Genomic DNA, 27,877 nt, shown 5'->3' on the forward strand with positions numbered 1-27,877 from the left:
ACTTAAAAGTTTAAATAAAAAAAAGAACTTCCATAGGTCCAAAACCATTTTAAAATCTGCACCATTTTAAAAACTCCTAATCTCAGGAATGACTAGTTTGATTTAAATAATTAAATAGCTCATAAATTGAGGAAGGCTATAGGATATAAAATATATGTTACGGTAAAAGTGATAAATTAATCACATTTATCAGTGATTATTTAATAATGTAACCTTAATACTAACAAATATCATAAAAAAGAACACCGGCTCGTGTACATTTTGAACGTTTTGATATCATATAGTATTAATATAATTTGGCAAAATGAGTTTGGACTGTTTCTTGCGTAACATTACTTTGCCATAATGCCTATAACACATTGTTTTGATTTAAAGTGAAAAATAGGTTAAGGTGCGGCGGGGGTGGCCCTTGGGCCACCCCTAAGCCGCCTATTTAGTTTTATACACACATAAATGATCTCATATTAATCACATTTACCAAATCATGAGGTAATTATTCATAATAACCGGCGATTATTCATAATTTTCACATTTATCACATTTACCGTAACATATACAATCACTACGACTAAGAGTAGGCACACACCGTTGATTTTTTGTCGGCCGATAGTTTAGTCGGGCAGTTGATCAGTATGGGCATGTATGGGCAAAATAAATTTTATAAAATCCGATTTGTATGAAAATTAAAATTATTAAAATTAAGATATCAATTTTCTGACTTCACCATACTATTTATATGACCATGTTAACATGGGCTAGTGTCGGCTCATATACCCATTTACCTAACACCCTGTATAGGGTTCTTTGCTGAGCTAATAAAACAAAAATAAAACGAATACATTTTTGTGTTTAATTCTACTGTCCTATATGCAAATCGCTCATAACAAATTAGCACTGGCACTAGAGAGCTGTAATTTTATGGAGGTATCAATCACACCGACATACAGTGTTAGGAATTTTCAAAAATATTTATATTTATTTTCATGGAAAACGAACAGCTGTATGTATGTAATAATTTATTAATACATAAATGAGGCAGTTAAGCCAGTAGCTCGCCAGCACGCGCCGCCCGGTCACCGACCCCGGCGGCCCGCACCGGCCGCGTCGGGCGCCTGCAGCGGGCCCAGCGCGGTCACCGACCCCGGCGGCCCGCACCGGCCGCGTCGGGCGCCTGCAGCGGGCCCAGCGCGGTCACCGACCCCGGCGGCCCGCACCGGCCGCGTCGGGCGCCTGCAGCGGGCCCAGCGCGGTCACCGACCCCGGCGGCCCGCACCGGCCGCGTCGGGCGCCTGCAGCGGGCCCAGCGCGGTCACCGACCCCGGCGGCCCGCACCGGCCGCGTCGGGCGCCTGCAGCGGGCCCAGCGCGGTCACCGACCCCGGCGGCCCGCACCGGCCGCGTCGGGCGCCTGCAGCGGGCCCAGCGCGGTCACCGACCCCGGCGGCCCGCACCGGCCGCGTCGGGCGCCTGCAGCGGGCCCAGCGCGGTCACCGACCCCGGCGGCCCGCACCGGCCGCGTCGGGCGCCTGCAGCGGGCCCAGCGCGGTCACCGACCCCGGCGGCCCGCACCGGCCGCGTCGGGCGCCTGCAGCGGGCCCAGCGCGGTCACCGACCCCGGCGGCCCGCACCGGCCGCGTCGGGCGCCTGCAGCGGGCCCAGCGCGGTCACCGACCCCGGCGGCCCGCACCGGCCGCGTCGGGCGCCTGCAGCGGGCCCAGCGCGGTCACCGACCCCGGCGGCCCGCACCGGCCGCGTCGGGCGCCTGCAGCGGGCCCAGCGCGGTCACCGACCCCGGCGGCCCGCACCGGCCGCGTCGGGCGCCTGCAGCGGGCCCAGCGCGGTCACCGACCCCGGCGGCCCGCACCGGCCGCGTCGGGCGCCTGCAGCGGGCCCAGCGCGGTCACCGACCCCGGCGGCCCGCACCGGCCGCGTCGGGCGCCTGCAGCGGGCCCAGCGCGGTCACCGACCCCGGCGGCCCGCACCGGCCGCGTCGGGCGCCTGCAGCGGGCCCAGCGCGGTCACCGACCCCGGCGGCCCGCACCGGCCGCGTCGGGCGCCTGCAGCGGGCCCAGCGCGGTCACCGACCCCGGCGGCCCGCACCGGCCGCGTCGGGCGCCTGCAGCGGGCCCAGCGCGGTCACCGACCCCGGCGGCCCGCACCGGCCGCGTCGGGCGCCTGCAGCGGGCCCAGCGCGGTCACCGACCCCGGCGGCCCGCACCGGCCGCGTCGGGCGCCTGCAGCGGGCCCAGCGCGGTCACCGACCCCGGCGGCCCGCACCGGCCGCGTCGGGCGCCTGCAGCGGGCCCAGCGCGGTCACCGACCCCGGCGGCCCGCACCGGCCGCGTCGGGCGCCTGCAGCGGGCCCAGCGCGGTCACCGACCCCGGCGGCCCGCACCGGCCGCGTCGGGCGCCTGCAGCGGGCCCAGCGCGGTCACCGACCCCGGCGGCCCGCACCGGCCGCGTCGGGCGCCTGCAGCGGGCCCAGCGCGGTCACCGACCCCGGCGGCCCGCACCGGCCGCGTCGGGCGCCTGCAGCGGGCCCAGCGCGGTCACCGACCCCGGCGGCCCGCACCGGCCGCGTCGGGCGCCTGCAGCGGGCCCAGCGCGGTCACCGACCCCGGCGGCCCGCACCGGCCGCGTCGGGCGCCTGCAGCGGGCCCAGCGCGGTCACCGACCCCGGCGGCCCGCACCGGCCGCGTCGGGCGCCTGCAGCGGGCCCAGCGCGGTCACCGACCCCGGCGGCCCGCACCGGCCGCGTCGGGCGCCTGCAGCGGGCCCAGCGCGGTCACCGACCCCGGCGGCCCGCACCGGCCGCGTCGGGCGCCTGCAGCGGGCCCAGCGCGGGCCGCAGCGCCGCCGCCGCCGCGGTGAGGTGTGCTCGCAGCTCCGCCGCCGCCGGCCGCGCCCGCGCCGCGCGCCAACAGCTCGCCAGCACGCGCCGCCTGCGCCCGCACGCTCGTTACAGTACACGCTGCTCCAAAACATTGTTCGACTTTTTTATTTATTACTTACTAGCTTCCGCCCGCGGCTTCGCCCGCGTGAAATTAGTTTTTGAAAAAAAGTAACCTATGTTCTGTCTCAGGGTCTAAAGATTGTCTGTACCAAATTTCATCGAAATCGGTTGCGAGGTTTAAGCGGGAAAGCGTAACAGACAGACAGACAGACAGAGTTACTTTCGCATTTATAATATTAGTTGGGATGTTTTATCATGCGTTGGTTTATTTATAACATTCGGGGAACGGAACTGCAACGTGTGGTGTGCCTACAATAATTGTTTAAAAATCGTTTGTTACGAGGGTTCTTCAACTCTCTGATTCTATCCCACCGCGCTGCAACTTGTGTAGCTAGAATTTTAGCACTCAACAGAAGACTCCTGTTAGCCGCCAATAAGAAACCCGACCAGCGAAGACGAGTCAGTCCCGGTGGGACAGTTGAATTGCCATTGAACCCGCAACGGTGAACGCAGGAGTTCGAAGGAAGGACCGACCGGGGCCTCGAGGCCGCTCGCCCGCACGATCACACTCACGTTTCGGGCGCGATGTCGACCGGCAGCGGCGGGTGGCCGCCGGCGCCCACGTGGCGCAGCACGCGCAGCGGCGGCCAGGCGCCGTAGGGCCGCGCGCCCAGCGTGGCCAGCTCCAGCAGCAGCACGCCCAGCGCCCACACGTCCGACGCCGCCGAGAACGCGCCGCGCTCCACGCTCTCGGGCGCCAGCCACAGCGCCGGCAGCGGCCCGCGCCGCCGGCTCACGTACTCCGCGCCCGCGCCCGCGCCCGCGCGCCGCGCCAGCCCGAAGTCGGCCAGCTTGAGCGAGCGCCGCGCGTCCACCAGGCAGTTGGCGGCGCGCACGTCGCGGTGCACCACGCCGGCCGCGCCGCCGCCCGCCGCCGCCGCACGCGCCGCGCCAGCAGCAGCGCCGGCAGCGCCAGCAGGCTCGCGGCCGCGCCCGTGAAGCAGGCGCCGTCGTAGCAGCGGGGCGAGAACGCTTCGCTGGAAGATTTGAACAAACAGGAGGCCGAACCGTCCGAAGGAATGGGATCTTGGAAAATCGATCCTTCCGTGTGCACCTCCGTCACCTTATCGTCGTTCACTCGCCACACGGTCAACGCATCTCTCCGGTTGCCACCGCCATCTTTCGACGTAAGCGAGATGGTTTCGAACTCCGTGTTCGTCCAAATTTAACGTCTGCATCACTCCTTCTATAGGATGTTTATTGAGATTTTCCCAAATTAAGGAAGGGACCGTTTGACTGTGTATGTCATATCGTCTCTGAGGATGTTCATGTAAAAAGTTTTGGAAGCCGTGCAGCAACAGCGACAACGCGTCCGCCAACGGCGCCGCGTGCGGAGGCCACGTGCGATCGGGCCACGTCGCATCGAGAGCGTTCCTCATGGCCGGGTCGCCCGAACCGTCGAGGGCGCACGGAACTTTTCCACCGCGCCACCAAAAAGATACCGTGAAATGAGTCGACGGGAACGGTTCCCGCCGACATCTCACGTCCGCATCGGCGACGCGCCACTCGCGCAGGATCCAGACGTAGCCGGCCTCCGGCGTCATGCCCCGATCGCCCGCGGCGCAGAGCACGGTTGTGGCGACGGACGAGTTCGAATTGACGAACACAATGCGAGCTTCGTGCATCTTCAAAGTTCGCAACGCCGACTCCGGATCCGAGTCCATCGGAACGTCGCAGAGGATCAAGTCGCCGAAGGACCGAAGGGACTCGTAGATTTCGGCGGCGAGCTGCGACCGGTCGGAAAGAACGGCGAGGCGAGTCCACCCGAAGCCGGAGACGAAGCGGCGCAGCGCGCGGGCGGTGTGGCGCGGGCGCGGCGCGGCCAGCAGCGCGGGCGGGGCGGGCGGCGCGGGCGGCGGCGCGGGCGGGCGCGGCGCCGCCTGCCTGCACCGCCGGCGTGGCCGCGCGCCCCCACGCCCACGTCGCGCGCCGAGCGCCGGCGGCTGCGTCACGTTACACCGGTGAGAATCTAATCTATCCTCGATACGGACCTCCGCAGATCTCTCGACTCTTCTCGTGAGTGTGGGGTGGGGCTGAATATTCTGGTGTCCCTGCCTACCCCGCCTGCTGTTACATGCGATGCGACGATAATAATATTTGTTTAACTCACCACCAGTAAAANAAAAATCCTATGAGAACGTTTTCGACTTCTACGCGGACGAAGTCGCGGGCAAAAGCTATTTGTAAAATAATTAGATTAAATTATTAAAAGTGCCTACCCAAAGTCATCATTCCACGCGGACGAAGTCGCGGGCACAGCTAGTACTTAAATAAGAGGACAAAATCTTGGAACAGGCCTTGATTTGAATCTCGGACTCACTCGGGCGTCATCAGATCGTCGCCAGTTAGGAAACGGCAGTCACGGAGTTTGTCATGGTTGTTGTATAACCAACGGCTCAAGCGACGGTCGTCGCAGGCCGGCGCGCGCCGCGACACGTGCGCGTGCAGCCGCAGCCGCGCCGGCGCCGCGCCCGCGCCCGCCACGCGCAGNGCGCCGCCAGGAGCTCTGCTTCCTTGCGTCTTTCCAAAGCATGGTACATTTGAAATCTGAAAAAAAAAAAAACAATATATTAGATACATTACTTATGCTGCGGGTATTGCATACCCACTAAAATAACTCCGGTGTTCCGTTGATCGCCTCAGTGCAGTGGGAAGAACCATGGGAATCCATGGGAATGGGAAATAAAGATATTTTATGTAATTGAATAATTCACTGTGTTTTAAACGAGCAAATCAAAGTCTAAATTAGTGACCGCCATCTATCGACGTGCTTTTGACGGTCGTAAACATTCATGAGAGCGAAGCTGTGAAACGTATCATTAGTCATAATTTAGTAACTAATATAACATTTACAGAACTGTTCATAATATTTAAAATGTTATGTAATTGAATCATTCACTGTGTTTAAACGATCAAATAGTATTCAAACATTTAGATAATAACGTTAAAAACCATTTAAAAATCCTATGAGAACGTTTTCGACTTCTACGCGGACGAAGTCGCGGGCAAAAGCTATTTGTAAAATAATTAGATTAAATTATTAAAAGTGCCTACCCAAAGTCATCATTCCACGCGGACGAAGTCGCGGGCACAGCTAGTATCGGTTCGTGCGTTCTGGAGTTATAGCGTCAGGGAGGAAAACCCGACTTATTTTTATACAGTAGATAATAACAAGGAAACTCATAAACTCACTAGTTATAAAAATCGTCCGAGACGTCTATGTTCTGACAATGAGTCTGCATAAGCTTGGCGAAGGAGCACAGGCTCGAGTAGGCGTCGTGGAGGTGGAGCTGCACGCGGCGGTAGCGCAGGCGGTGGCGCAGGCCGGCGGCCAGCAGCGCGGCGGCGGCGCGGGCGGGCGCGGCGCCGCCTGCCTGCACCGCCGGCGTGGCCGCGCGCCCCCACGCCCACGTCGCGCGCCGAGAGCCGGCGGCTGCGTCACGTTACACCGGTGAGAATCTAATCTATCCTCGATACGGACCTCCGCAGATCTCTCGACTCTTCTCGTGAGTGTGGGGTGGGGCTGAATATTCTGGTGTCCCTGCCTACCCCGCCTGCTGTTACATGCGATGCGACGATAATAATATTTGTTTAACTCACCACGAGTAAAATGTATGTCAATAAAAAAGATGAAAAATAATCACGTTGATAATAGGTACTCGTACGAGTCTATATATATTTGCCCGCGGCTTCACCCGCGTGAAATTTAGTTTGTCACGTAATCGTCATAAATTATAGCCTGTGTTATTCTGGGTTATAAACAATACCTAATACTGTAAAGTTTCAACAAAATCCGTCCAGTAGTTTTTGCGTGAAAGAGTAACAAACATCCAGACATTCAGACATCCAGACTCGCATTTATAATATTAGTAAGATAGTAGGATCATGATTAATATTTTCGAAGTCGGTGCTAATGGTCCTAAGTACCTAACCTATTAAAAATCATAACTAAAAGTTTGCTATTTAATTAAATGTTCGATATGAAATGCCCAGATTTATTATTTATGATATGAAAAAGCAAGTTTTAATTAGTCCGTCAGTTAGCTTATCAAAAACCACTCGACACGTATTTTTCACTTTTTATAACTAATAAAAATGTAAAGAGATAAAGCGTGCCAAAGTTCTAAAGAAAAGGCGAGTCAGTGAGTGCGTAAAAGTGCAGCACTTTGTGACGTCGCGCGGAACTTCAACGCACTATAACTTTGTAATTATTTGTTTGATTGACAATTAAAAATATACGTGTCCAAAATTTTTTTATAGTAAAATTGACCGTTTATTCCCGATGTCCCCCACTATTTGTCCATTGCAACTTTTTTTCTCGATGTCCACCAGTGGTGGACAAATAGTGGGGGACATCGGGAATAAACGAAATTGACGGACTAAAAAAATTTTTTTAGGAAACTAGCCTATTGCATAGGTACGATAACTTACGAAAGTAGAAGAAAACAATATTTTTAAGATCCAAGAAAAATACAGGTAAGTACCTAGGCGTTATTAAACTCACCGGCATACTTCTGGTCCAATGTGTCGCAGGCGGATTGTGGATGGCACCCGACGACCGCAGCCGTGGCCACCAGCATGGCCGCCAAAACCGCAGTGTTCCACTTCTTTTTCTTGCCACCTCTTTTTCCCACATGCATTGGGAACGAGTACAGCTTACTAAATAAAAATAATGGAAGTAGTAAGTAACGTTAACGTTGTGTAATGTGACGCACGTATCTTCAACCAACGCAATATATGAATACTAGCTCGTTTCAGATATCGTCGTGGTTTTGACCACTGTTTTCCTTATGTTTAAATAATTTAGTTTCCTGTTTAAAACAGTTAATCTTGGCCTACGACAGCTTATCGTTTAGTAAGGTTTAAGATCTGTATCTGCCTAGTAAGATCAAATTTATTAATACTATGTTGACCATAAGTTAAAAAGTAGTATAGTAGCACCTACGAGTACCGCATTCCTGATGGGGGTTGTTTTGTAGATTGGTAAGATTTAATGTGAGTAGATTATGATCCAAACATTATAGGAAATGATTGGTGTTTAACGTAATTAAGGCCGTGAACTGGTGGAAAACGCGGATGCGTACTACGCTACCGCATCATATAAACTAAAAAATAATACTTTATTAGCAAGTTTTTAATCTCTAAAAATAATAAAATAAATTATGAATTCTATCAAACCTAACAACTTATCACAGTTAGGTCAATTTATATGGTTAATAATTATTTTTCCGCACGCGGCTTCGCCCGCGTGAAAAAAGGGCTGTATTTAGGATTTTCTCAGGAATTATTCGAATTTTTCTCGCCTTTTTTAAAAACCAAGGAAACCATCCTTGGACTTCAACGAACATTAAAAAGAATTGGTAAAATTGGTCCAGGCGTTGTTGAGTTATGCGCTTACCAACACATTTTGCGATTCATTTTTATACAGGGTGGATTTGTAATGCCATCTGGAGGGAAAGTACTCTTAACATTGTATTTTTCTCAAAGAAAACATTCCTTTATTTTTGAAAATAAATAGAACTGCATTCAAAAAATTCCACAAATTTGCTTACCGCACCCGGGAATCGAACCAACTAAAATCTGTTAAAAATTACACCCTGTATTTTTATTGCATCGATCGTTAGGATTAAGTATAAGGATGAAATCTCTCTAACAAACTTGATAAATGAAATGAAAACCATGAAATCTTTATTTTAATTACCTATGTACAGAAAATCTTTGAATGAAGTTCTCTTACTTTTCAAAAATAAAGGAATGTTTTCTTTCAGTAAACTTTTCTATCTACAGCATTAACAGTACTTTCCCTCCAGTTGGCATTACAAAATTCCACCCTGTATATGTATGCCTTTTATACAAGTGGATACATCATTTCCCAATATCAATAAATCTATACTTATATGTAATAAATCTGTAGAGAGGTCAATTCTGTACATGAAATATATTTTCAAAATAACTATCAGGGGGTGATTAGTGATCGATACTGATGCCAAAAATGCAATCAGTAAAATTGTTGTCTGTATGTTCCTTATAGAAACAAAAACTACTCGACGGATTTTAACGAAACTTGGTACAATTATTCTTCATACTCCTGGGCAGGTTATAGTATACTTAGGAATTCCCACGGGAACGGGAATTAGCGGGAAAATCCTTTTGTATGAAAAATCTAAACCGCTTAAGTTAGATGCTTGAAATTTGGCATGCAGGTACCTTAGTAAACTTAAAGCTTAGTTACAACAGGATATTGCAAATTCCCACAGGAACGGGAGTTAGCGGGAAAAAACATTTGTATGAATAAATCTAAACCGCGTAAGATAAATGAAGGGGGTAAAACGGGATCCATGCGTACGAAGTCGCGGGCGGCAGCGAGTATAATATAAAATAGGTATAAATAAATAATATGAATATGAACATGATGTCTAGGGATGTGGTATGGGACAATAAGACCAATCTGTTGTAGTAAACTTGAACAGATTAAATTACCGTGAATGAGCTTGTGTAAAGTCATAGCATCTACCTATACAAGATAGCGAGTAAAGCTCTTTTGTATGCGTTCAATGAGCTAGCTTGAATCTCAATATGGGGAAATGTATTAAATTATTTAATAAATTACCACAAACTGTTGTAGAACTACCCATTCATACATTCAAAGCACATATTAAAAGTACCTTAATGAAAAAGGGCTACTATAAAGTCGATGATTATTTAAAAGATAAAAATGTTTGGGATGCGTAACTGCCTAGCTCGCATAAATATTTATAACTATGAATTTTGAAAACCTGTAAACCTTTGAAAAAGAAAAAATAGAGCATGGGCGTCGGTGTGTGTAGTCTCGTTCTCTATTCAATAACATTTCTTAAACCCACAATGACCGGTTCTTTCTCTTTCGTCGACGACGACGGAGTAAATGCAACAACAGTGTTTCTTCAATGAAATCCATTTTCAACTGGCTGGCTCCTGTACAAAGACGTACGCCGACACGGTCGTCGCAGCAAGCTGTCGACTCGTCGACGGCAGACGTCGACGTGTCGACAGCTTGCTGCGGGCACGTCGACGGCTAGCTGCCGACAAGTGACGGCGACTGCGGTCGCCTTTGCTGTCGTCAATGTGCTGCTCGTGTGTAAGAGCTCTAAAGCTCTTTTGTATGCGTTCAATGAGCTAGCTTAAATCTCAATATATGATGCTATTGCCTTCATTTTCCCATGGGCACATCGCTATCGTAGGGTTGTACACTGTATGAATTGTAGGCATGAGTAGTCTTATTTTAAAGGACGCCAACGACTTAAATTTCACCCTGTACAGAAAATCATTTTATTACATTTAATTTTATAAATATTAATAGAACATTTATTTTATNGTACCTTATTAAACTTAAAGCTTAGTTATAACAGGATATTGCAAAATTCCCACAGGAACGGGAGTTAGCGGGAAAAAACATTTGTATGTGTAAATCTAAACCGCGTAAGATTTGTTTTCCTAACAATAAAATAAAAATAAAAATAAAAAAAAGATAAATGAAGGGGGTAAAACGGGATCCATGCGTACGAAGTCGCGGGCGGCCGCTAGTATAATATAAAATAGGTATAAATAAATAATATGAATATGAACATGATGTCTAGGGATGTGGTATGGGACAATAAGACCAATCTGTTGTAGTAAACTTGAACAGATTAAATTGCCGTGAATGAACTTGTGTAAAGTCATAGCATCTACCTATACAAGATAGCGAGTAAGGGTTCTTACACACGAACAGCATTTTGCTGTCGACGCATGTAACTGCAGTCGACGTCAGAAGGCGACGGCTAGCTGTCGACATGCTGCCGACGTGCTGTCGACTCCGCCATTTTGAAGGTCAACTGTCAGTAGTCCAGGAGCTTACACGCACACCTAATGAGTTCCGAACAAATTGATTCGGAATTGCTAAAAAATTTGTGCTGTCAAAAACAATGAAATAATATGGAACTCGAATTTAGAAGGCTACCATAATAAAACATAAAAAAATAGAGCATGGGCGTCGGTGTGTGTAGTCTCGTTCTCTATTCAATAACATTTCTTAAACCCACAATGACCGGTTCTTTCTCTTTCGTCGACGACGACGGAGTAAATGCAACAACAGTGTTTCTTCAATGAAATCCATTTTCAACTGGCTGGCTCCTGTACAAAGACGTACGCCGACACGGTCGTCGCAGCAAGCTGTCGACTCGTCGACGGCAGACGTCGACGTGTCGACAGCTTGCTGCGGGCACGTCGACGGCTAGCTGCCGACAAGTGACGGCGACTGCGGTCGCCTTTGCTGTCGTCAATGTGCTGCTCGTGTGTAAGAGCTCTGGCTTTTCGACCACTTTTCGACTGGTTTGCGATTATAATTTGCACTTTGTCTAGACCCACAGGAGCTTACACGCACACCTAATGAGTTCCGAACAAATTGATTCGGAATTGCTAAAAAATTTGTGCTGTCAAAAACAATGAAATAATATGGAACTCGAATTTAGAAGGCTACCATAATAAAACATAAAAAAATAGAGCATGGGCGTCGGTGTGTGTAGTCTCGTTCTCTATTCAATAACATTTCTTAAACCCACAATGACCGGTTCTTTCTCTTTCGTCGACGACGACGGAGTAAATGCAACAACAGTGTTTCTTCAATGAAATCCATTTTCAACTGGCTGGCTCCTGTACAAAGACGTACGCCGACACGGTCGTCGCAGCAAGCTGTCGACTCGTCGACGGCAGACGTCGACGTGTCGACAGCTTGCTGCGGGCACGTCGACGGCTAGCTGCCGACAAGTGACGGCGACTGCGGTCGCCTTTGCTGTCGTCAATGTGCTGCTCGTGTGTAAGAGCTCTAAAGCTCTTTTGTATGCGTTCAATGAGCTAGCTTAAATCTCAATATATGATGCTATTGCCTTCATTTTCCCATGGACACATCGCTATCGTAGGGTTGTACACTGTATGAATTGTAGGCATGAGTAGTCTTATTTTAAAGGACGCCAACGACTTAAATTTCACCCTGTACAGAAAATCATTTTATTACATTTAATTTTATAAATATTAATAGAACATTTATTTTATATAACTCATAATAACTTACATTAAATATCATTTATCTTATCTACTATTTACAATGTTGACTAGAACAATATTGGAATGATCGCAGTATCGCGGCGCGGCGGGCTCCGGCGGTCACGGCGCGGCGGGCTCAGGCAGGAAGGCGTCGGCCTCGCCGGGCGCCGGCGCGTCGCTGAGGTAGGCGGCGCCGGCGCGGCGGTCACGGCGTGGCGGGCTCGGGCAGGAAGGCGTCGGCCTCGCCGGGCGCCGGCGCGTCGCTGAGGTAGGCGGCGCCGGCGCGGCGGTCACGGCGTGGCGGGCTCGGGCAGGAAGGCGTCGGCCTCGCCGGGCGCCGGCGCGTCGCTGAGGTAGGTGGTGTCGGTGGCGGCCGACGCCGGCGCCGCCCACGACACCCAGCGCGCCTGCGGGACACGAGACACGTCACGACGTTGCACAGTAACGAGTAGCCCCAATAATTGACTTTCATGTTGATAAAAACGTAACGTACCTACCTACATAAGTTCGGAAGAATCTGAATAACGTTTAGTGTGAAAGGCGACTTTCATCATTATAATACAAAGAATAAAAATAAACTTGCCGTTCCAAATTTCAGGGGTACCTACTTCATAAAGTGGGTAGGTCATTCTAGAGGACCGGTAAAGCCTGGTCCGTGAGCACGTAGAATTTTGTCCAAGGACCCCAAGCTACCCATCCTTATCGCTCGCGTGTAATTATATTGCTGTCGCGACTGTGCGACGGGCGCCGGCAGTGAGTGTGCGAGCGCGACAGCAACATAATTACGCGCGAGCGATAAGGATGGGTAGCTTGGGGTCCTTGGACAAAATTCTACGTGCTCACGGACCAGGCTTTAGTATTAAAATGTTCAATCAATCAATCTCTAGTAGAACTGCTTGTTCGTATACAAATTTAAACTACAGATTACAAGAATGTATTATAGGTAGGTACACTACGGGCGGTGCTCACATAATGAGGGACTTTTTGAAGATCAACACATCTAATAATGGGGACATAGACGAGGTCAGAGCGCATGCGGACACGACAACAACGTTTGAAGTGGCTCAGAGGTCAGAACGACGAACGCTCGGCAAGCGAGGCCGAGGGTTCGAGATTCCCACCTCGGGCACCAGATATACAGGATGTTGGGCGGAAGGTTAGACAAACTTCGTGGGTGTATAGGTAAGGCCATTTTAAGAATACGAGTTCGCCCATTTGACCCTAAGTGAGTTACTTTTATTTTTAATTGATATTTTTGTTTTTATTTATTTTTTTCCGTTTGACCTGAAAACTGCTTAATTTTTTCTCGTGTGTTTTCAACCGCTTTTTTATTTGATATTAATATCGAATAAGTATACTATGTCTTTAGTCAAATAAAATAAATTTCAGATCCAGATAATGATTGGATAGCTGCCGAGCCGCCAAAGTTTAACAAAAGTACAAACCACGATAAAAATTCAACTTAGAATTCGATTAAAAAAAAATTAAAGGTGATAATGGATTGCCGATGATCTTAAAAACATCTCTAGCTTCTCTACTTTTACATATCCGATATTAATATCAAATAAAAAAAGCGGTTGAAAACACGCGAGAAAAAAAATTGAAGCAGTTTTTAAGTAACATTTTGAAAAAAAAAATTAATAAAAATACAGTGTGAGTCACGTTAAAGTGCACATAATTATGAAAATAGATGAAACTAGACCTATTTTTATCGACAAAAAAAGAGGTCAAAAACTTTTTTGAGTTTTTTGTTCATTTTTTATAAAAAAAATTTCTTCCAATGACTTATTGTAAAGAAAACGTCACAACTTTTAAACTAAGAGTTATATCCTGATGAAATAAAAACAGTAATAATGCTAAATAACAGGCCATACTAAAAAAATACATAAAATACTCAGAAAATGCCAACAAATAATAAAAAAAATATACTTTTTGAAAAAAATCTGCATATAAATTCGTATTTTTTTGTTTATTTGATAAATTTCTCCAAAAAATGCCCCTATAACAGGTGGTTTTTATTACTTTGTGTTATTCACTATCGTATTACCTTTGTAAAACCAAAAATCGCATGTCTCTATCCCTATCATAACATTTGCTATGATCGTTTGAACTAAGCCTCTCCGGGCGCGCCATTCAACGCTTCGTTAACAACGAAACTGAAAGTGACTAGATTTGCAATTTTGATAAAGACAAGTTAGATTTCAAATAACAACAAAAGATTTCGAAGTAAAATAAACATTTTAGTTAAAATTAAAATTGTCTCTACCTGTAGCGGAGAATAATGTGGTGGCAGGCCTTTGTTCAAACGATCATTGCAAACGTTGTGATAGGGATAGAGACATGCGATTTTTGGTTTTACAAAGGTAATACGATAAAGAATAACACAAAGTAATAAAAACCACCTGTTATGGGGGCATTATTTGGAGAAATTTATCAAATAACCAAAAAACACAAATTAAAATATTTTTATCATTTTTTTATTATTTGTTGCCATTTTCTGAGTATTTTATGTATTTTTTTAGTATCGCCGGTTATTTAGCATTATTACTATTTTTATTTTATCAGGATATACCTCTTAGTTTAAAAGTTATGACGTTTTCTTTACAATAAGTCATTGGAAGACAAAAATTCTATAAAAAAATAAAAAAAAACTTAAAAATTTTTGGACCTCTTTTTTGTCGATAAAAATAGGTCTAGTTTCATCTATTTTCATATGTGCACTTTAACGTGACTCACACTGTATAAATATCAATTAAAAAAAAAGTAGTTCACTTGAGGTCAAATGGGCGAACTCGTATTCTTAAAACGACCTCGCCCATACACCCACGAAGTTTGTCTAACACACCGGACGGCGCGCGGCTCGAGACGCTACCTCGGCGCGGTCGCGGGCGGAGCGCCAGGGCTCGGCGTCCAGCGGCAGCGAGTCCAGCGGCACGTCCAGGCACGGCGCCAGCAGCCGCGGCGAGTCCGCCAGCCACGCCGCCACCTCCGGCGCCGTCGGCCGCGCCCTGCAGTCCGCCAGCCAGCACGACTTGATCAGCCCCTCCCTGCAACCAGCGCGCGACGCTTCAGTCTAGGTCGAGCGGCGAGCGCGGCGGGCGCGGGCGCGACATGAACACACTCACAGCTGCGGCTTGAGGCCCGGCGGCAGCTCCAGCGTGCGGCCGGCCTTGACGCGCGCCAGCACCTCGGCGTTGCTGAGCCCCTGGAAGGGCAGCGAGCCGAAGGTGACGATCTCGTACAGCAGCACGCCGAACGACCACACGTCGGAGGCGGGCGAGAACACGCCCAGCGCCAGGCTCTCGGGCGCCATCCAGCGCACCGGCAGCATGCCCTTGCGGCTGAAGCGGTAGTAGTCGTTCTCGAACACGAGGCGCGTCATGCCGAAGTCGGCCAGCTTGAGCACGCGGTGCGCGCTCAGCAGGCAGTTGCGCGCCGCCACGTCGCGGTGCACGTAGCGCAGCTGCGCCAGGTAGGCCAGCGCGCGCGCCGCGTCCAGCGCCATGCCCGTCAGCCGGCGCGGCGCCACCTCGTCCGCCGCCTCGTCGCCCGGCGCCGCCGCCGCCAGGTGCCGCCGCGCCAGCAGGTAGTTCTTCAGGTCGCCGTACAGCATGAACTCCATCACGGTGCACACGGGCTCCGTCTTGGTCACCACGCCGAGCAGCCGCACCACGTTCTTGTGGTCGAACCGCTTCATGGCCTCCGCCTCCGACAGGAAGTCGAGCTTCTCCTCGGTGCTGGCGCCCGCCTTGAGCGTCTTGACCGCGACGGCCGTCCAGCCGCGGTCCTCGGCCAGCAGCGCGTGGCCGCCGTACACGGTGCCGAAGGCGCCCGTGCCGAGCTTGCGGTTGATGACGACGCGCTCGCGCGGCAGCTCCCAGCGGTCCAGGCCGCCGGGGCGCACGGCGCGCAGGCGCAGCGCCTCGAGGTGCGCGCGGTACTCGCGCTCGGCGCGGCGGCGGCAGCACAGCGCCAGCGCGGCCAGCGCGCCCACCAGCGCCGCCAGCAGCAGCGCGGCCAGCACCACGAAGGCGGTGCGGCAGTCGGAGCGCAGCAGCGCGGCCAGCGCGCGCAGGCCGCAGCGCTCGCCGCCGTCGTCGGGCGCGCGCCCGTCCGCCGTGCGCCAGCGCAGCGCCGGCAGCAGCGTCAGCGCGCCGCGCTCCCAGCGCCCGACCGTCACGTAGCTGCCGTTCTGCCACTGCTGCAGCACGAGGGGCGTCTCGCGGGCGTGCACTCCGTCGGACGAGCTCCAGTTGAAACGACCCGTGAGACCGATGAATTCGGTCGAGGTGGCGTCCTCGATCAAGGTCCTGGAAGCGCAACGATTCGATCGGGAGGATTTATTTATTTATTAGGTCTGCCGACATTGTTACGTGACAGCGTGTACGCTTAGGCCGAGTTGCACCACCTAACTTGATGAGAGAGAGAGAGAGAGAGAGCTGATGGCCGCTGGGGCAGGAAAGTTCTCGAGTGATAACCACGAGCCGGAAGACGTAGGACTAGACGTAGACTCCCACTAGGTGGACCGACGGTGTCGTGAAGGTCGCGGGAGGTGCCTGGATGCGAGCGGCGCAGGACCGGTCTTTATGGAAATCCTCGGGGGAGGCCTTCGTCCAGCGGTGGACGTCTTTCGGCTGAAACGAACTAACGAACGAACACGAGTGCCGAAGAGAACGTCGTCGGGGTGTCGCGAGTCAATTTATCGAGTGACATTTAAAAATAATAAACACAAATAGTTCTGAATCTCACCTAACGTTTTCCGGGCGATGGAGGTCGTCGACGGCGGCGGGGTCGGCGGCGAGCAGGCGCGCGAGGGCGGCGGCCCACAGCTTGAGCGCGTCGTACAGCAGCGCGGCGCCGGGCGCGCAGCCGACGCAGGCGGGCCAGGCGCGCGGCCGGGCGCGCCAGGCGGGCGCGGCGCGCAGGTGGCCCTCGGCGGCGGCGGCGAGCACGGCGCGCGGGCAGGGCGGCTCGCGCGCCAGCCAGCCGGCCGGCAGCGCGGGCAGCAGCCACACGGCGCCCGCCAGCCCCGCGCGCTGCCCCGCGCACAGCGCCGCGCGGACCGAGCGCGCGTCCTCCAGGCACAGGTGCACGATGCGGGAGTTCGCCTCCGCCGTTCGCTTCGCCCACTGAAATTGACGTTTCGCTCTCAGTTCGAACCGTGTGCGACCCGACTGACGATCGATAGTTCGACAAAAAAAAACCCTAAAAGCAGCCCTTTTTTTTAACACGCGAGCGAAGCCGCAGGATGAAAGCTAATGGCCTATAATATTCGTATTAGGTAGGGAAGTCAAGTTTTCTTTCTTTTACCCGAGTCCTTAAAGGTCTTCAGTTTTAACGATAACTCACGGGCTCATACCAGGTGACTTACGTTTTCAGGATTGATTGTGGGGTTAAAGTCGTCCTGCATAAACTTTTTGACGATACGACTGGTGTTTAGGGTCGCAGCTTTGTGCATAGTCATATAAACATTTTCTTGTATGTCTAAATTGCGTACGGCAGTAAGTCTGCAATTCTTCTCGAGATATCAAAATTGGGGTATTCAAGTCTAAATCTGTCGTAATAAGCCTTTGCAGTACATGGTGCGATCTGTCTCTAATTTCGTAACGTGATAGCAAGTACACATGATGAAAGTATTTATTTCATCATCCCATCTCATGCGTACTCTGGTTTACCAGCCTTAGTGGTCGCAGGATTAGTGGCTTGTGCAAAACAGCTTCGGTTGGTGTTATGGTACAAGTTGAAAGCGGACCACATGAGGCAGCAGCAGACTACTGGTTTCTATGTATTTCTATGAAATACCTACCATTCGTAGTAAGAGACACGTCGCCTGGAAGTATTTCATAAAAATACATAAGACGGACAGAGGGGCAAAATTGGCGTCTGCCAGCTCAGGGGTGTAGAGGTGTGCTGCGCTTTCTCCGAAGTTACTCGCGGTATTACGCCTTTTAACACTTCCACACCTGGAGCATATAGTTCTAGCGACTCCACTCTGGCCGGCCGGCTAAGGCAAGACAGAGGTGTAAGTCCAGCAAACCCTCTTGGATTCGGGAACACTCGGATTAACAACTGACCCCGTGGTGTCGCTACTCACCAACAGCTCGCCACAAAGCTGCTCTGCGGGGTTATTTATGATTATTAAATTAATAAATAAAAATAGCGATGGATCGGTTTTTAAAAGTTACGAAAACGCTTTGAATTATTTTATGTAGGTATATATTTTATTTATTCGTCGCTCACCTGTGAGATCAACTCCATGTGAACGCCGGCACCGTCGTCCGGCAGTTCGGAATGCGTGACTTCATAATCTCGAAGTCGAACGACGTCCAGAGCGGCCCGCGTGGCCGGCTCGCTGAGCACGGCCAGCCGCCGCCAGCGCATCGCCGCCATCAGCGCCGCCCACAGCTGCGTGTGCAGGCGCGCGTCGCCGGCGGCCAGCAGCGCCAGCCCGGCGGCGCCCGGCGGCGGCGCCTGCGGCGTGTAGGCCAGCACGGGCAGCGCGTGCGCCGGGCTCTGGCGCGCCACGTCCGCGAACGCGGCGCCGCACGCCGGGCCCGCCACCGCCGACAGCGCGCCGTACTCGCCGGTGCCGAGCGCGTCCGTCAGGTACTTGTACGCCCGCGGCGCCGAGCAGCCGTCGTCGAACACCTCCACCTTGAAATGCGCCGCTCCCGGTGTGCGTTCGTCCTCGATCTCTCTTTCGACGAGTTTAGCGGCGCTCTCGTACGAGTGGGCCTCGTAGGCTTCGCGATCGGTGCTCGCGGGTAACAGGACCGCGACTCTCACTTCACCGAGCGAAGCGGACGACGGGTGGGCGTCGACGTACGTCCGAGCCGCCTCCTCGGGTCCGACTCGACGAGCGCGGCCGAGGAGATCGGCCAGGTCCTCGGCGCCGAACGAGAGACGGATCAGGGTACGAAGCGCACTCGGGTACTTCGCCAGAGCTCGCACGTTCGCTATCTTGATCAGACGTTGCGGTTCGAAGGGGCAATCGCTCGCGCCGAGGCAGGGCGGCGGGCCGAGGGGCGTGGCCTGCAGCCGGGCGAGCGGCGACAGCTCGGGCGCGCGGTCGCACACCAGCACGCCGCGCCCGCCCGCCCGCTCCACCCGCTCCGCCAGCCGCGCGCCCAGCGGCACCACGCGCGCCAGCAGCCTGTGCGAGCGCACCACCTCGGCGAGCACGTCTCTTTCGATTTCGTCGCTCGTCAGGAGCGTGGCACACGTCACGTTATCGCCGATGCACCACTCCGGAGTGAATGTGCAATTTTGGCAGAAACTGTAAAGCAAATATTTGTATTCCTTTAGTGAAGTCGTCATAAATTCAACATCCTAATTCGTTGAAGAAAGCGTGCTCACTCGTCGATTCCCTGGATGTCATCCGTTAAACTGTAACGCTCCGCAACGCGTTCGTCGGCGAAATCGAGCAAGGAGCGGGCGGGAGGGCGCGTGACGAGACAGGCGCGGCGCCAGGGCGGAGCCGCGTCGCCGAGCTCCTCCAGGCCGGCGTCCCGCAGCCGCGGCGCCGCGGGCACGGCCGCCGCGCGCACGGCCAGCAGCGCGGCGTGCGCGCGGCCGGCGGACAGCGCGGCCAGCGTCGCGGCGTGCGCGCGCACGCGGGCGGCCCGCAGCGCCAGCGCCACGACGGCGGCGAGCGCGGCGGCGCTGGGCGCGGCGGCGTCGGGCGCGGCGGCGCTGACCGCCACGCTGAACTCCTCGCCGTCGTCGCCGCCCACCGCGGACGCCGACAGCAGCACTGCGTACACTGTGACTGCGAGCCTGAAATTACATGGTCATGAAATCTAGGTGGACATACAAAAAATGAGGCACACTGAACGAGCGACAGCATGTGCCCCTTATGCTTAATTATAATAAGGTAATGAAATAATAAATAAACAAAATAAATAGAAATATTTGGTACCATTCAATAGCTAACCAAATTACCTATTAGTAGCAGCAGCAAACAGACACAAGCCGTAACGAAATAAATTGGGCCAGATTTAAAGTATTATCATCGATAATATAATTTGTGTATACCTGTAATTGAGGTTGATTGATTTGGTTGATTGTCCATTAAATCATGCCCTTAACCGCTTGAGTCCCAGACGGCATTCATTAATGTCATAACAATTGATTATCTATTGTGTCTAGATTCGCGGGCCTTGAAGGATTAATAAAGTTTGATCTTTACTCGGACACACTGTAGGATTGGAAAAGGTAGGACTGCTTACAACACTTTTAATTATGTGCTACCTGTATAAACCTTCCATGAAACTTGTTTGTATTATTTGCCGAGAGATGTCACTGCTCTTTGAGACGCGTAAAGCTGTACCGCGGTGTCCAGATTTTTTTATATACCGGGAGGATTTTGAACCTTTGAGAACCATTGACAACCTGTGTCAAGCAATAAATTGTCACCTAAATATTGACGTCTTATTTAAACCTAGATAAGAGTCCCTTAACTGCGCCGAGAGTATCCGTGGTTTATTCACTACCATTACGTCCATGTACCTTTTTATCTCTGTGTGATGTCCTTTGTATAAAATGTTTCTTCTTTCTTTCAAAACTATTAGATTATATGAATTGATTAATTATATTATCAAAGTAAGGGATGGCGATTGGAGGGTGGGTTTACAAAACGTTATTATTTTGTGGAGTGAGGGAGTGCAGGAGACTTCGTTCCAGAACCCTGCACGAAGAAAAAACCCCCCTAATTTTGCGCCCCCACCATCGATTTCGGTTCTGTGGTTTCAGAGTATTCGTTCGTTCGTTTCAATCTGCCAAATGATGTCAATTGCTGAACAAAGGCCTCCCCCAAGAATTTCTATAACGACCGGTTTCTTTTCTGCGCAGGTTGTTCCCGCAACATTCGCCAAATCGTCGGTCCACCTAGTAGGCCTGCCTACGATACGTCTCCCGGCCCGTGGTCACACGTGGTCGCCACTCGAGAACTTTTCTGCCCCAACGGCCAACGAGATATTGCCCCGCCCCACCGTGGTCTGAAAATGAAGCTCCCATACCATAGAAACTTAATGTCAGAAATTAATAAATAAAAATATGTATTGTGTTTAGTATACCTCCCTTTGTTTTACTAATATAGTATGAAGGGTATGAGTAGCTCCATGTGTGAGAAAAAAAATATTTTTATTTTTTTTGTATGGAAAAAAACACTTAAAGTGGATTTTTTTTAAACTGAGTAGAACTGAAGGGCTGGTACTCACATGAGCTATTGCACAATACACGGCGATCAAGATGACATACAATTCTTGTGCCTTTGGGTGCCGCTTTGCATGTACCAAGCTTTGGAAATTTTGAATTTTCGGTAGGTGATCTTTCAAGTATTTGATGTTATTTTATGAAGTTATTAACCGCTTTCAATACGAGAATAGTATGTAAATTAATACTCATATAACTAGGAATATACTAGGGATATTTTTAAATATTTTTTATTTTGAAAATATAAAAAAATAAAACGTTTAATCATTGAATGAAGTAACCAACCAGTTGGTAACTGACATTGTTATTAGTTCATCATTTCAGCCATAGGACGTCCACTGCTGAACATAAGCCTCCCCCAATGCTTTCCATGTTGATCGATTGGCAGCGGCCTGCGTCCAGCGCTTCCCTGTTACCTTTACGATGTCGTCGGTCCACCTTGTAGGTGGACGTCCCACGCTGCGATTTCCGGTACGCGGCCTCCATTCCAGAACCTTTCTGCCCCATCGGCCGTCAGTTCTGCGTACTATGTGCCCTGCCCATTGCCACTTCAGCTTGCTAATCCGTCGGGCTATGTCAGCGACTTTGGTTCGTTTACGGATCTCCTCATTTCTGATTCGATTTCGCAAAGAAACACCAAGCATAGCCCTCTCCATAGCACGCTGTGCAACTTTGAGCTTCTGTATAAGACCTATAGTGAGAGGCCACGTTTCCGAGCCATAAGTTATCACTGGTAAAACACATTGGTTATACACTCTAGTCTTCAGGCATTGACGTATTTTGGACGAAAAGATGTTGCGTAGTTTCCCGAACGCTGCCCAGCCGAGTTGGATTCGACGATTGACCTCCTTCTCAAAATTGGACCTACCTAGCTGGATCGTTTGTCCGAGGTAGACATACTTGTCGACAATCTCGAGAATTGAGCTCCCAACTGAAACTGGGTAGGGCGTAACATGGACATTCGACATAAGCTTCGTTTTGTCCATGTTCATCCTCAGGCCTACCTGTTGGGAAACTCGATTAAGGTCTTCGAGCATTGTGCCATGTATTGCGCATTGTGAGATCTTCCAACGATTCTGCCATATCCACAATATCGTCGGCAAACCGAAGGTGAGTGATGTACTCGCCATTAATGTTTATGCCGAATCCTTTCCATTCCAGGAGTGTTATTAGTTACTAACCTGCTAATGACGTTTTAATGAAAATAATAGAAATCAATATTGATTAAATAAACAACTTAAAAAATGGAACTGCCTAATAGGCCAGTAGAATTACATTTGAAATCGGAAATAATTCCTACAAAAGATTTTATTGTTTTAATAGCTTCATTTGTTACCCATTAAGACTATCCTAAATTTTCGACCTCGACGGAGTTGTGCTTAAGTGGTGGGGGCCCCCGAAAGGGGCCTTTTTTTTGGTTTTACGGTTATATCGCGTAAAGGACTTACGCTATCGAAAACTAATAAATAATAAATAAATAATAATTCATAATACATATTATGTATTGGACAAACCGTTCTCGTGCTTATCTTCGTAAAAGTACAAAATGTACGTATAATTATTGACCCTCTCTACGTCCAATGACTCGTCACTCGCAGGCTCCCAAGCCTTGTAAAGGGCCGACTCAACCAGTTTAACCCTGTCAAGGCTTAGGTAAGAGCTGGATGCACCTATCCTTGTTCGTCCTAGCCGTTCCTTAACTGCGGTTACTGCACCTCTTTCTCGGTTGAGGCGGTCCTTTTCAAAACTTGGAATTCTGCGGGTATCGAGCCATTGGACGTGGAGAGGATCATTAATTATACGTACATTTTGTACTTTTTCAGATAAGCACGAAAACAGTTTCTCCAAAACATATGAATTTGGTCTTATTCAATGCAGGAAATTAAATTCAACCGTCATGAAGACCAGTTTCCGATAGAGTAAGTCCTTTACGCGATATAATCGTAAAACCGAAAAACGCCCCTTTCGGGGGCCCCCACCACTTAAGCACAACTCCGTCGAAGTCGAAAATTTAGGATAGTCTTAATGAGTAACAAATGAAGCCATTAAAACAATAAAATCTTTTGTAGGAATTATTTCCGATTTCAAATTATGTAATTCTACTGGCCTATTAGGCAGTTCGATTTTTTAAGTTGTTTATTTAATCAATATTGATTTCTATTATTTTTATTAAAACGTCATTAGCAGGTTAGTAACTAATAACAATGTCAGTTACCAACTGGTTCGTTACTTCATTTAATGATTAAACGTTTTATTTTTTTATATTTTCAAAATAAAAAATATTTAAAAATATCCCTAGTATATTCCTAGTTATATGAGTATTAATTTACATACTATTCTCGTATTGAAAGCGGTTAATAACTTCATAAAATAACATCAAATACTTGAAAGATCACCTACCGAAAATTCAAAATTTCCAAAGCTTGGTACATGCAAAGCGGCACCCAAAGGCACAAGAATTGTATGTCATCTTGATCGCCGTGTATGGTGCAATAGCTCATGTGAGTACCAGCCCTTCAGTTCTATTCAGTTTTTAAAAAATCCACTTTGAGTGTTTTTTTCCATACAAAAAAAAGAAAAATATTTTTTTTCTCACACATGGAGCTACTCATACCCTTCATACTATATTAGTAAAACAAAGGGAGGTATACTAAACACAATGCATATTTTTATTTATTAACTAGCTTTCCGCCCGCGGCTTCGCCCGCGTGGAATTTTGTCTGTCACAGAAAAACTTTATCGCGCGCGTCCCTGTTTCAAAAACCGGGATAAAAACTATCCTATGTTCTTTCCCGGGACTCAAACTATCTTTATGCCAAATTTCATCAAAATCAGTTGCGAGGTTTAAGCGGGAAAGCGTAACAGACAGACAGACAGACAGACAGACAGACAGACAGACAGACAGAGTTACTTTCGCATTTATAATATTAGTTGGGATTTCTGACATTAAGTTTCTATGGTATGGGAGCTACATTTTCAGACCAGCACCGTGCGCCCGGAGTTTCAGAGCATAATCAATACAAAAATACAATTTTCCTTTTTTAGGCTTTAATATTAGTAGGTATGTAAAGGTAGATCGTTATTTTCTTTTAAAGTACAAAAACATACACCTACTTATGCTGTGCCTCTACTTACTTCCTACTAATATTATAAATGCGAAAGTTTGGATGTAACCTATAATTAAGGCAGCACTTAGATTAAGTTAAATACGTTGTAAATATTGATTGTCTTCCAGTGTATGTCTTGTTGGTTGTCCTATTAAATAAATAAATAAAAATAAATGTCTGGATGTCATGATATCTGGATGTTTTTTACTCTGTCACGCAAAAACTACTGAACGGATTTTGTGGAAACTTTACAGTATTATTGTTTATAACCCAGATTAACATAATAGGCTATAATTTATGACGATATGTGACAAATAAATTTCAATAATTAAATAAGACGTGGGTATAAAGCGCCATCTATCGTCATTGGTTAAAATCAGCGCTGGAGAAAAAAAAATTACGTTCGTAAATTATTCATGCGGGGGAAGCCGTGAAACGCCATCTATCAACATCATTAGTACCTAATTAAACGAGGTTCACGCGTACGAAGTCGCGGGCGGCCGCTAGTTTACAAATTAATTGACTTGCATTGTTGTACCAAATTGTTATTGTGTGGGCGCACTCCGACGTAGGTTGTTGATGATGATGATGACGACTGCACCAGTTCGTCGTTTTTAGGGTTCCGTGCCTCAAAAGGAAAAAACGGAACCCTTATAGATTCACTTTGTTGTCCGAGGAGGTATCAAGCTGAAATTCATATCAAATACTCAGGTCTACTGAGCTGTGAAAAAAAATCAAACTTCTAAGCCAACGCAATCAAAAGATACAATCGTTTATGCCGCAAATGTTCAACACTCGCAAGGGAATCAAAACCTGCAGGATACCTACTTGCTTCCCGTGAAGTCAGAATCTTGAAACTTGGTACGAAGCAACGTCTTTTACCACAAATAAAGGAAAAATTGCAAATTTACTTAACGATTAACGATCTGTAATAAAATAAAGATTAAATATGACAGCGACCCGCCCCGACTTCGCACGGGTGCTGCTAAGCTTCCTCTTGAATCACTCTCTATTAAAAAAAACACATCAAAATCCGTTGCGTAATTTTAAAGATGTAAGCATACACATAGGGACAGACAGCGGGAAGTGACTTTGTTTGATACTATGTAGTGATGATCATCAAAATTATTACAGTACTTCCTGAAGCCCCATAAAGCTGGGGTAAGGTAATCCTACTAATATTATAAATGCGAAAGTTTGGATGTCTGGATGTCATGATATCTCGATGTTTGTTACTCTTTCACGCAAAAACTAGTGAACGGATTTTGTTGAAACTTTACAGTATTATTGTTAACCCAGATTAACATATAGGCTATAATTTATGACAATATGTCACCAACTAAATTTCAATAAATAAATAAGACGTGGGTAAAAAGCGCCATCTATCGTCATTGGTTAAAATTTACAGCGCTGGACAAAAAATTTTGACGTTGGCAAAATTATTCATGCGGGGTAAGCCATCAAACGCCATCTATCAAAATCATTAGTAATTAAACGGGTACGAAGTCGCGGTCGGCCGCTAGTATTACATAAGTACACCACAAACAAAAAAATTCAAAAACTTTGAATTGTTACCTCCCAAACCCTTGAAATAGGATGGAAGAAGGTAGGTACTTATGTAAAAAACTCCTGCAAATTACAAGGATTTCCACAGTATTTGTGGAAATCCTTTTAATTTGGTACCTATAATGTAGTAAGTAATAGTAATATGTTAGGAAGTCGTTCAGGTCCTGGTCACCATCGAACTCTACGGTTACTTAGCTTTTTTGTAGGTATCACATTAAAGAGTGATAAACTGATAAATGTGTATTTTTTATTATTTTCATTATCACAAGTGTTTGTGTTAACAGGTGCAGTAAGTCACATTGATCAAAGGCAAATTATTCTGATAACAGATCTGTGCGACTGTTCTACTTCTATATTATTATTCTGCCTACGAGTTGGCGATATTACCCTACCACTGAATTATTAGATAATTGTTACGCATACTATTGAGTAGGTAGGCAGGCAATACAATTCTCAGTGTATCAGTCAGCAGGCTATTCACATAGTACAGTGCAGATAGAGGTACCCTTGTAACTCATTGTGACGTGTGCAATATTTACGTCACACTTAAACAACAATTGGAAGTGTACCTGTTGTGTATGGTTTGTAGTCAGTATGAAATAGTTCTTGCAAATACCCACATCATTTTTTACGAGAGGTCAGATAGCTGTCAGTGAAAAAGGGACCAGCCCCGGTGATCCGCTACTGCTGCTCGGGCGCCGGCTCCGAAGCATGGCGCAGACTGACGCGCTTCCGTGGCGGGTCCGAGCGCCGATCGCTGAGCGCTGGGCCTTCGTCGTCCGCGGCACACACTACACACCGGAGGAGATCGCGATCGCGGGTAAAGTTTTTGCGCGGCAAACACTATCGTAAACAAAGTCACACGCGCACACCGAGAGCCCGAGCACCACCGAACTGACTGAGCGCGAGTGCGCGGGCGCACGTCACGGCCGCCCCTCCGCGCGCGACACTCGCGGCTTATGCGCGACAAAAACAACACAATTAAAACGTATCAATGTCTTACATCTACGTTTAATTATAATCGGCATGAGATCCGGCCCGCAGCTGCCCGGTCTGCGCCCGCTTAAGTTTTGTTTACTGGTTTACTCGACTTTAAACAATTCTACTTGAGCGCATCAAAAACTAAAAATCACAATGAAAAAAATTTTGGTAAATGCCACGGATAATACCTAGGTTACCTTTTCCATTATAATGTCTTACTTAAACGCGTTCCGAGCATTATACTGACCAAAATCATATTATTTACCCAACTACTAAAAGTCACCACCATGTGGACTGCCCCTAAGTCAAAAACTGAAGGCGCCTAGGCTTGTCTGCCTATAGAAAAGTTCCACATGGTCTGATGTTCTAGGATAATCCTTTGTAGGTATGAGTCTAAGAGTAACAGGAGCAGTGATAGAAATCCCTGGAACGTTTCTTTTGAAGCTCAAGAAAATTATGATTACTTCAGGAGACCCTTAACCAGGAAAACACAATTTATCTACCACGCGTTACATAATAGTAAACACGATGCTGCTGGCACATGGACTGTTATCTGATGAGCGCACGTAGCATTCCGGGAGGGCCCAGTGCGCAGGCGCAGGGCGCGCGACCTTGCGCTGCCGCGGCCACGTGTACGCGCGCGCGCCCCGCGGCCGCTATCTGCCGGCTGGGTCAATACTCTGCCTTGAAAACATTACTACGATCAAGCTCGGAACACTTGAAGTCGCTGAAAAACAACTTCATATAAAAATATATTTACATTTTCATATTTAAAATCATTACTATCCCTTCAAGTACCTACCAGCGAAACGAGACTACGGTTCCTCCACCATGCGACATCTTTGGGTTCCACGGACTATCCATTCATTCATTTAGGTATTAAGATACCGTAATTTATGTATTAAGCTAGAGATTTTAGTTGGCCGATAGTTGGATCG

At 48.8% G+C, this 27,877-nt stretch overlaps 3 protein-coding genes across 3 annotated transcripts; 1 reads left to right on the forward strand and 2 right to left on the reverse strand.

The window, feature by feature from the left end:
- The first annotated feature begins 88 nt into the window (after positions 1-88).
- Positions 89-3,088, forward strand: LOC114362144 (collagen alpha-1(I) chain-like). Its single transcript, XM_028317423.1, has 3 exons — positions 89-95; positions 1,040-2,963; positions 3,082-3,088. Exons 1-3 carry the CDS (start codon positions 89-91, stop codon positions 3,086-3,088), a joined length of 1,938 nt encoding a protein of 645 aa, XP_028173224.1.
- A 74-nt stretch (positions 3,089-3,162) lies between these two features.
- LOC114362150 (uncharacterized) lies at positions 3,163-8,433 on the reverse strand. Its single transcript, XM_028317435.1, has 5 exons — positions 7,517-8,433; positions 6,228-6,445; positions 5,406-5,559; positions 4,080-4,846; positions 3,163-3,989 (listed from the first exon to the last, which is right to left on the reverse strand). Exons 1-5 carry the CDS (start codon positions 7,650-7,652, stop codon positions 3,522-3,524), a joined length of 1,743 nt encoding a protein of 580 aa, XP_028173236.1. The 5' UTR covers positions 7,653-8,433; the 3' UTR covers positions 3,163-3,521.
- A 3,702-nt stretch (positions 8,434-12,135) lies between these two features.
- LOC114362157 (uncharacterized) lies at positions 12,136-19,706 on the reverse strand (the record flags this gene model as incomplete). The annotated part of the gene is made up of 6 exons (XM_028317448.1): positions 12,136-12,479; positions 14,945-15,119; positions 15,198-16,382; positions 16,822-17,201; positions 18,313-19,348; positions 19,429-19,706. Coding segments are annotated over 6 exons (3,171 nt in total), but the record flags the coding sequence as incomplete, so codon positions are not given.
- Positions 19,707-27,877: the final 8,171 nt, after the last annotated feature.

This window comes from Ostrinia furnacalis, unplaced genomic scaffold (genome assembly GCF_004193835.3).
Source record: "Ostrinia furnacalis isolate ACB-3 unplaced genomic scaffold, ASM419383v2 OfSCF0389, whole genome shotgun sequence".
Taxonomy (NCBI): domain Eukaryota; kingdom Metazoa; phylum Arthropoda; class Insecta; order Lepidoptera; family Crambidae; genus Ostrinia; species Ostrinia furnacalis.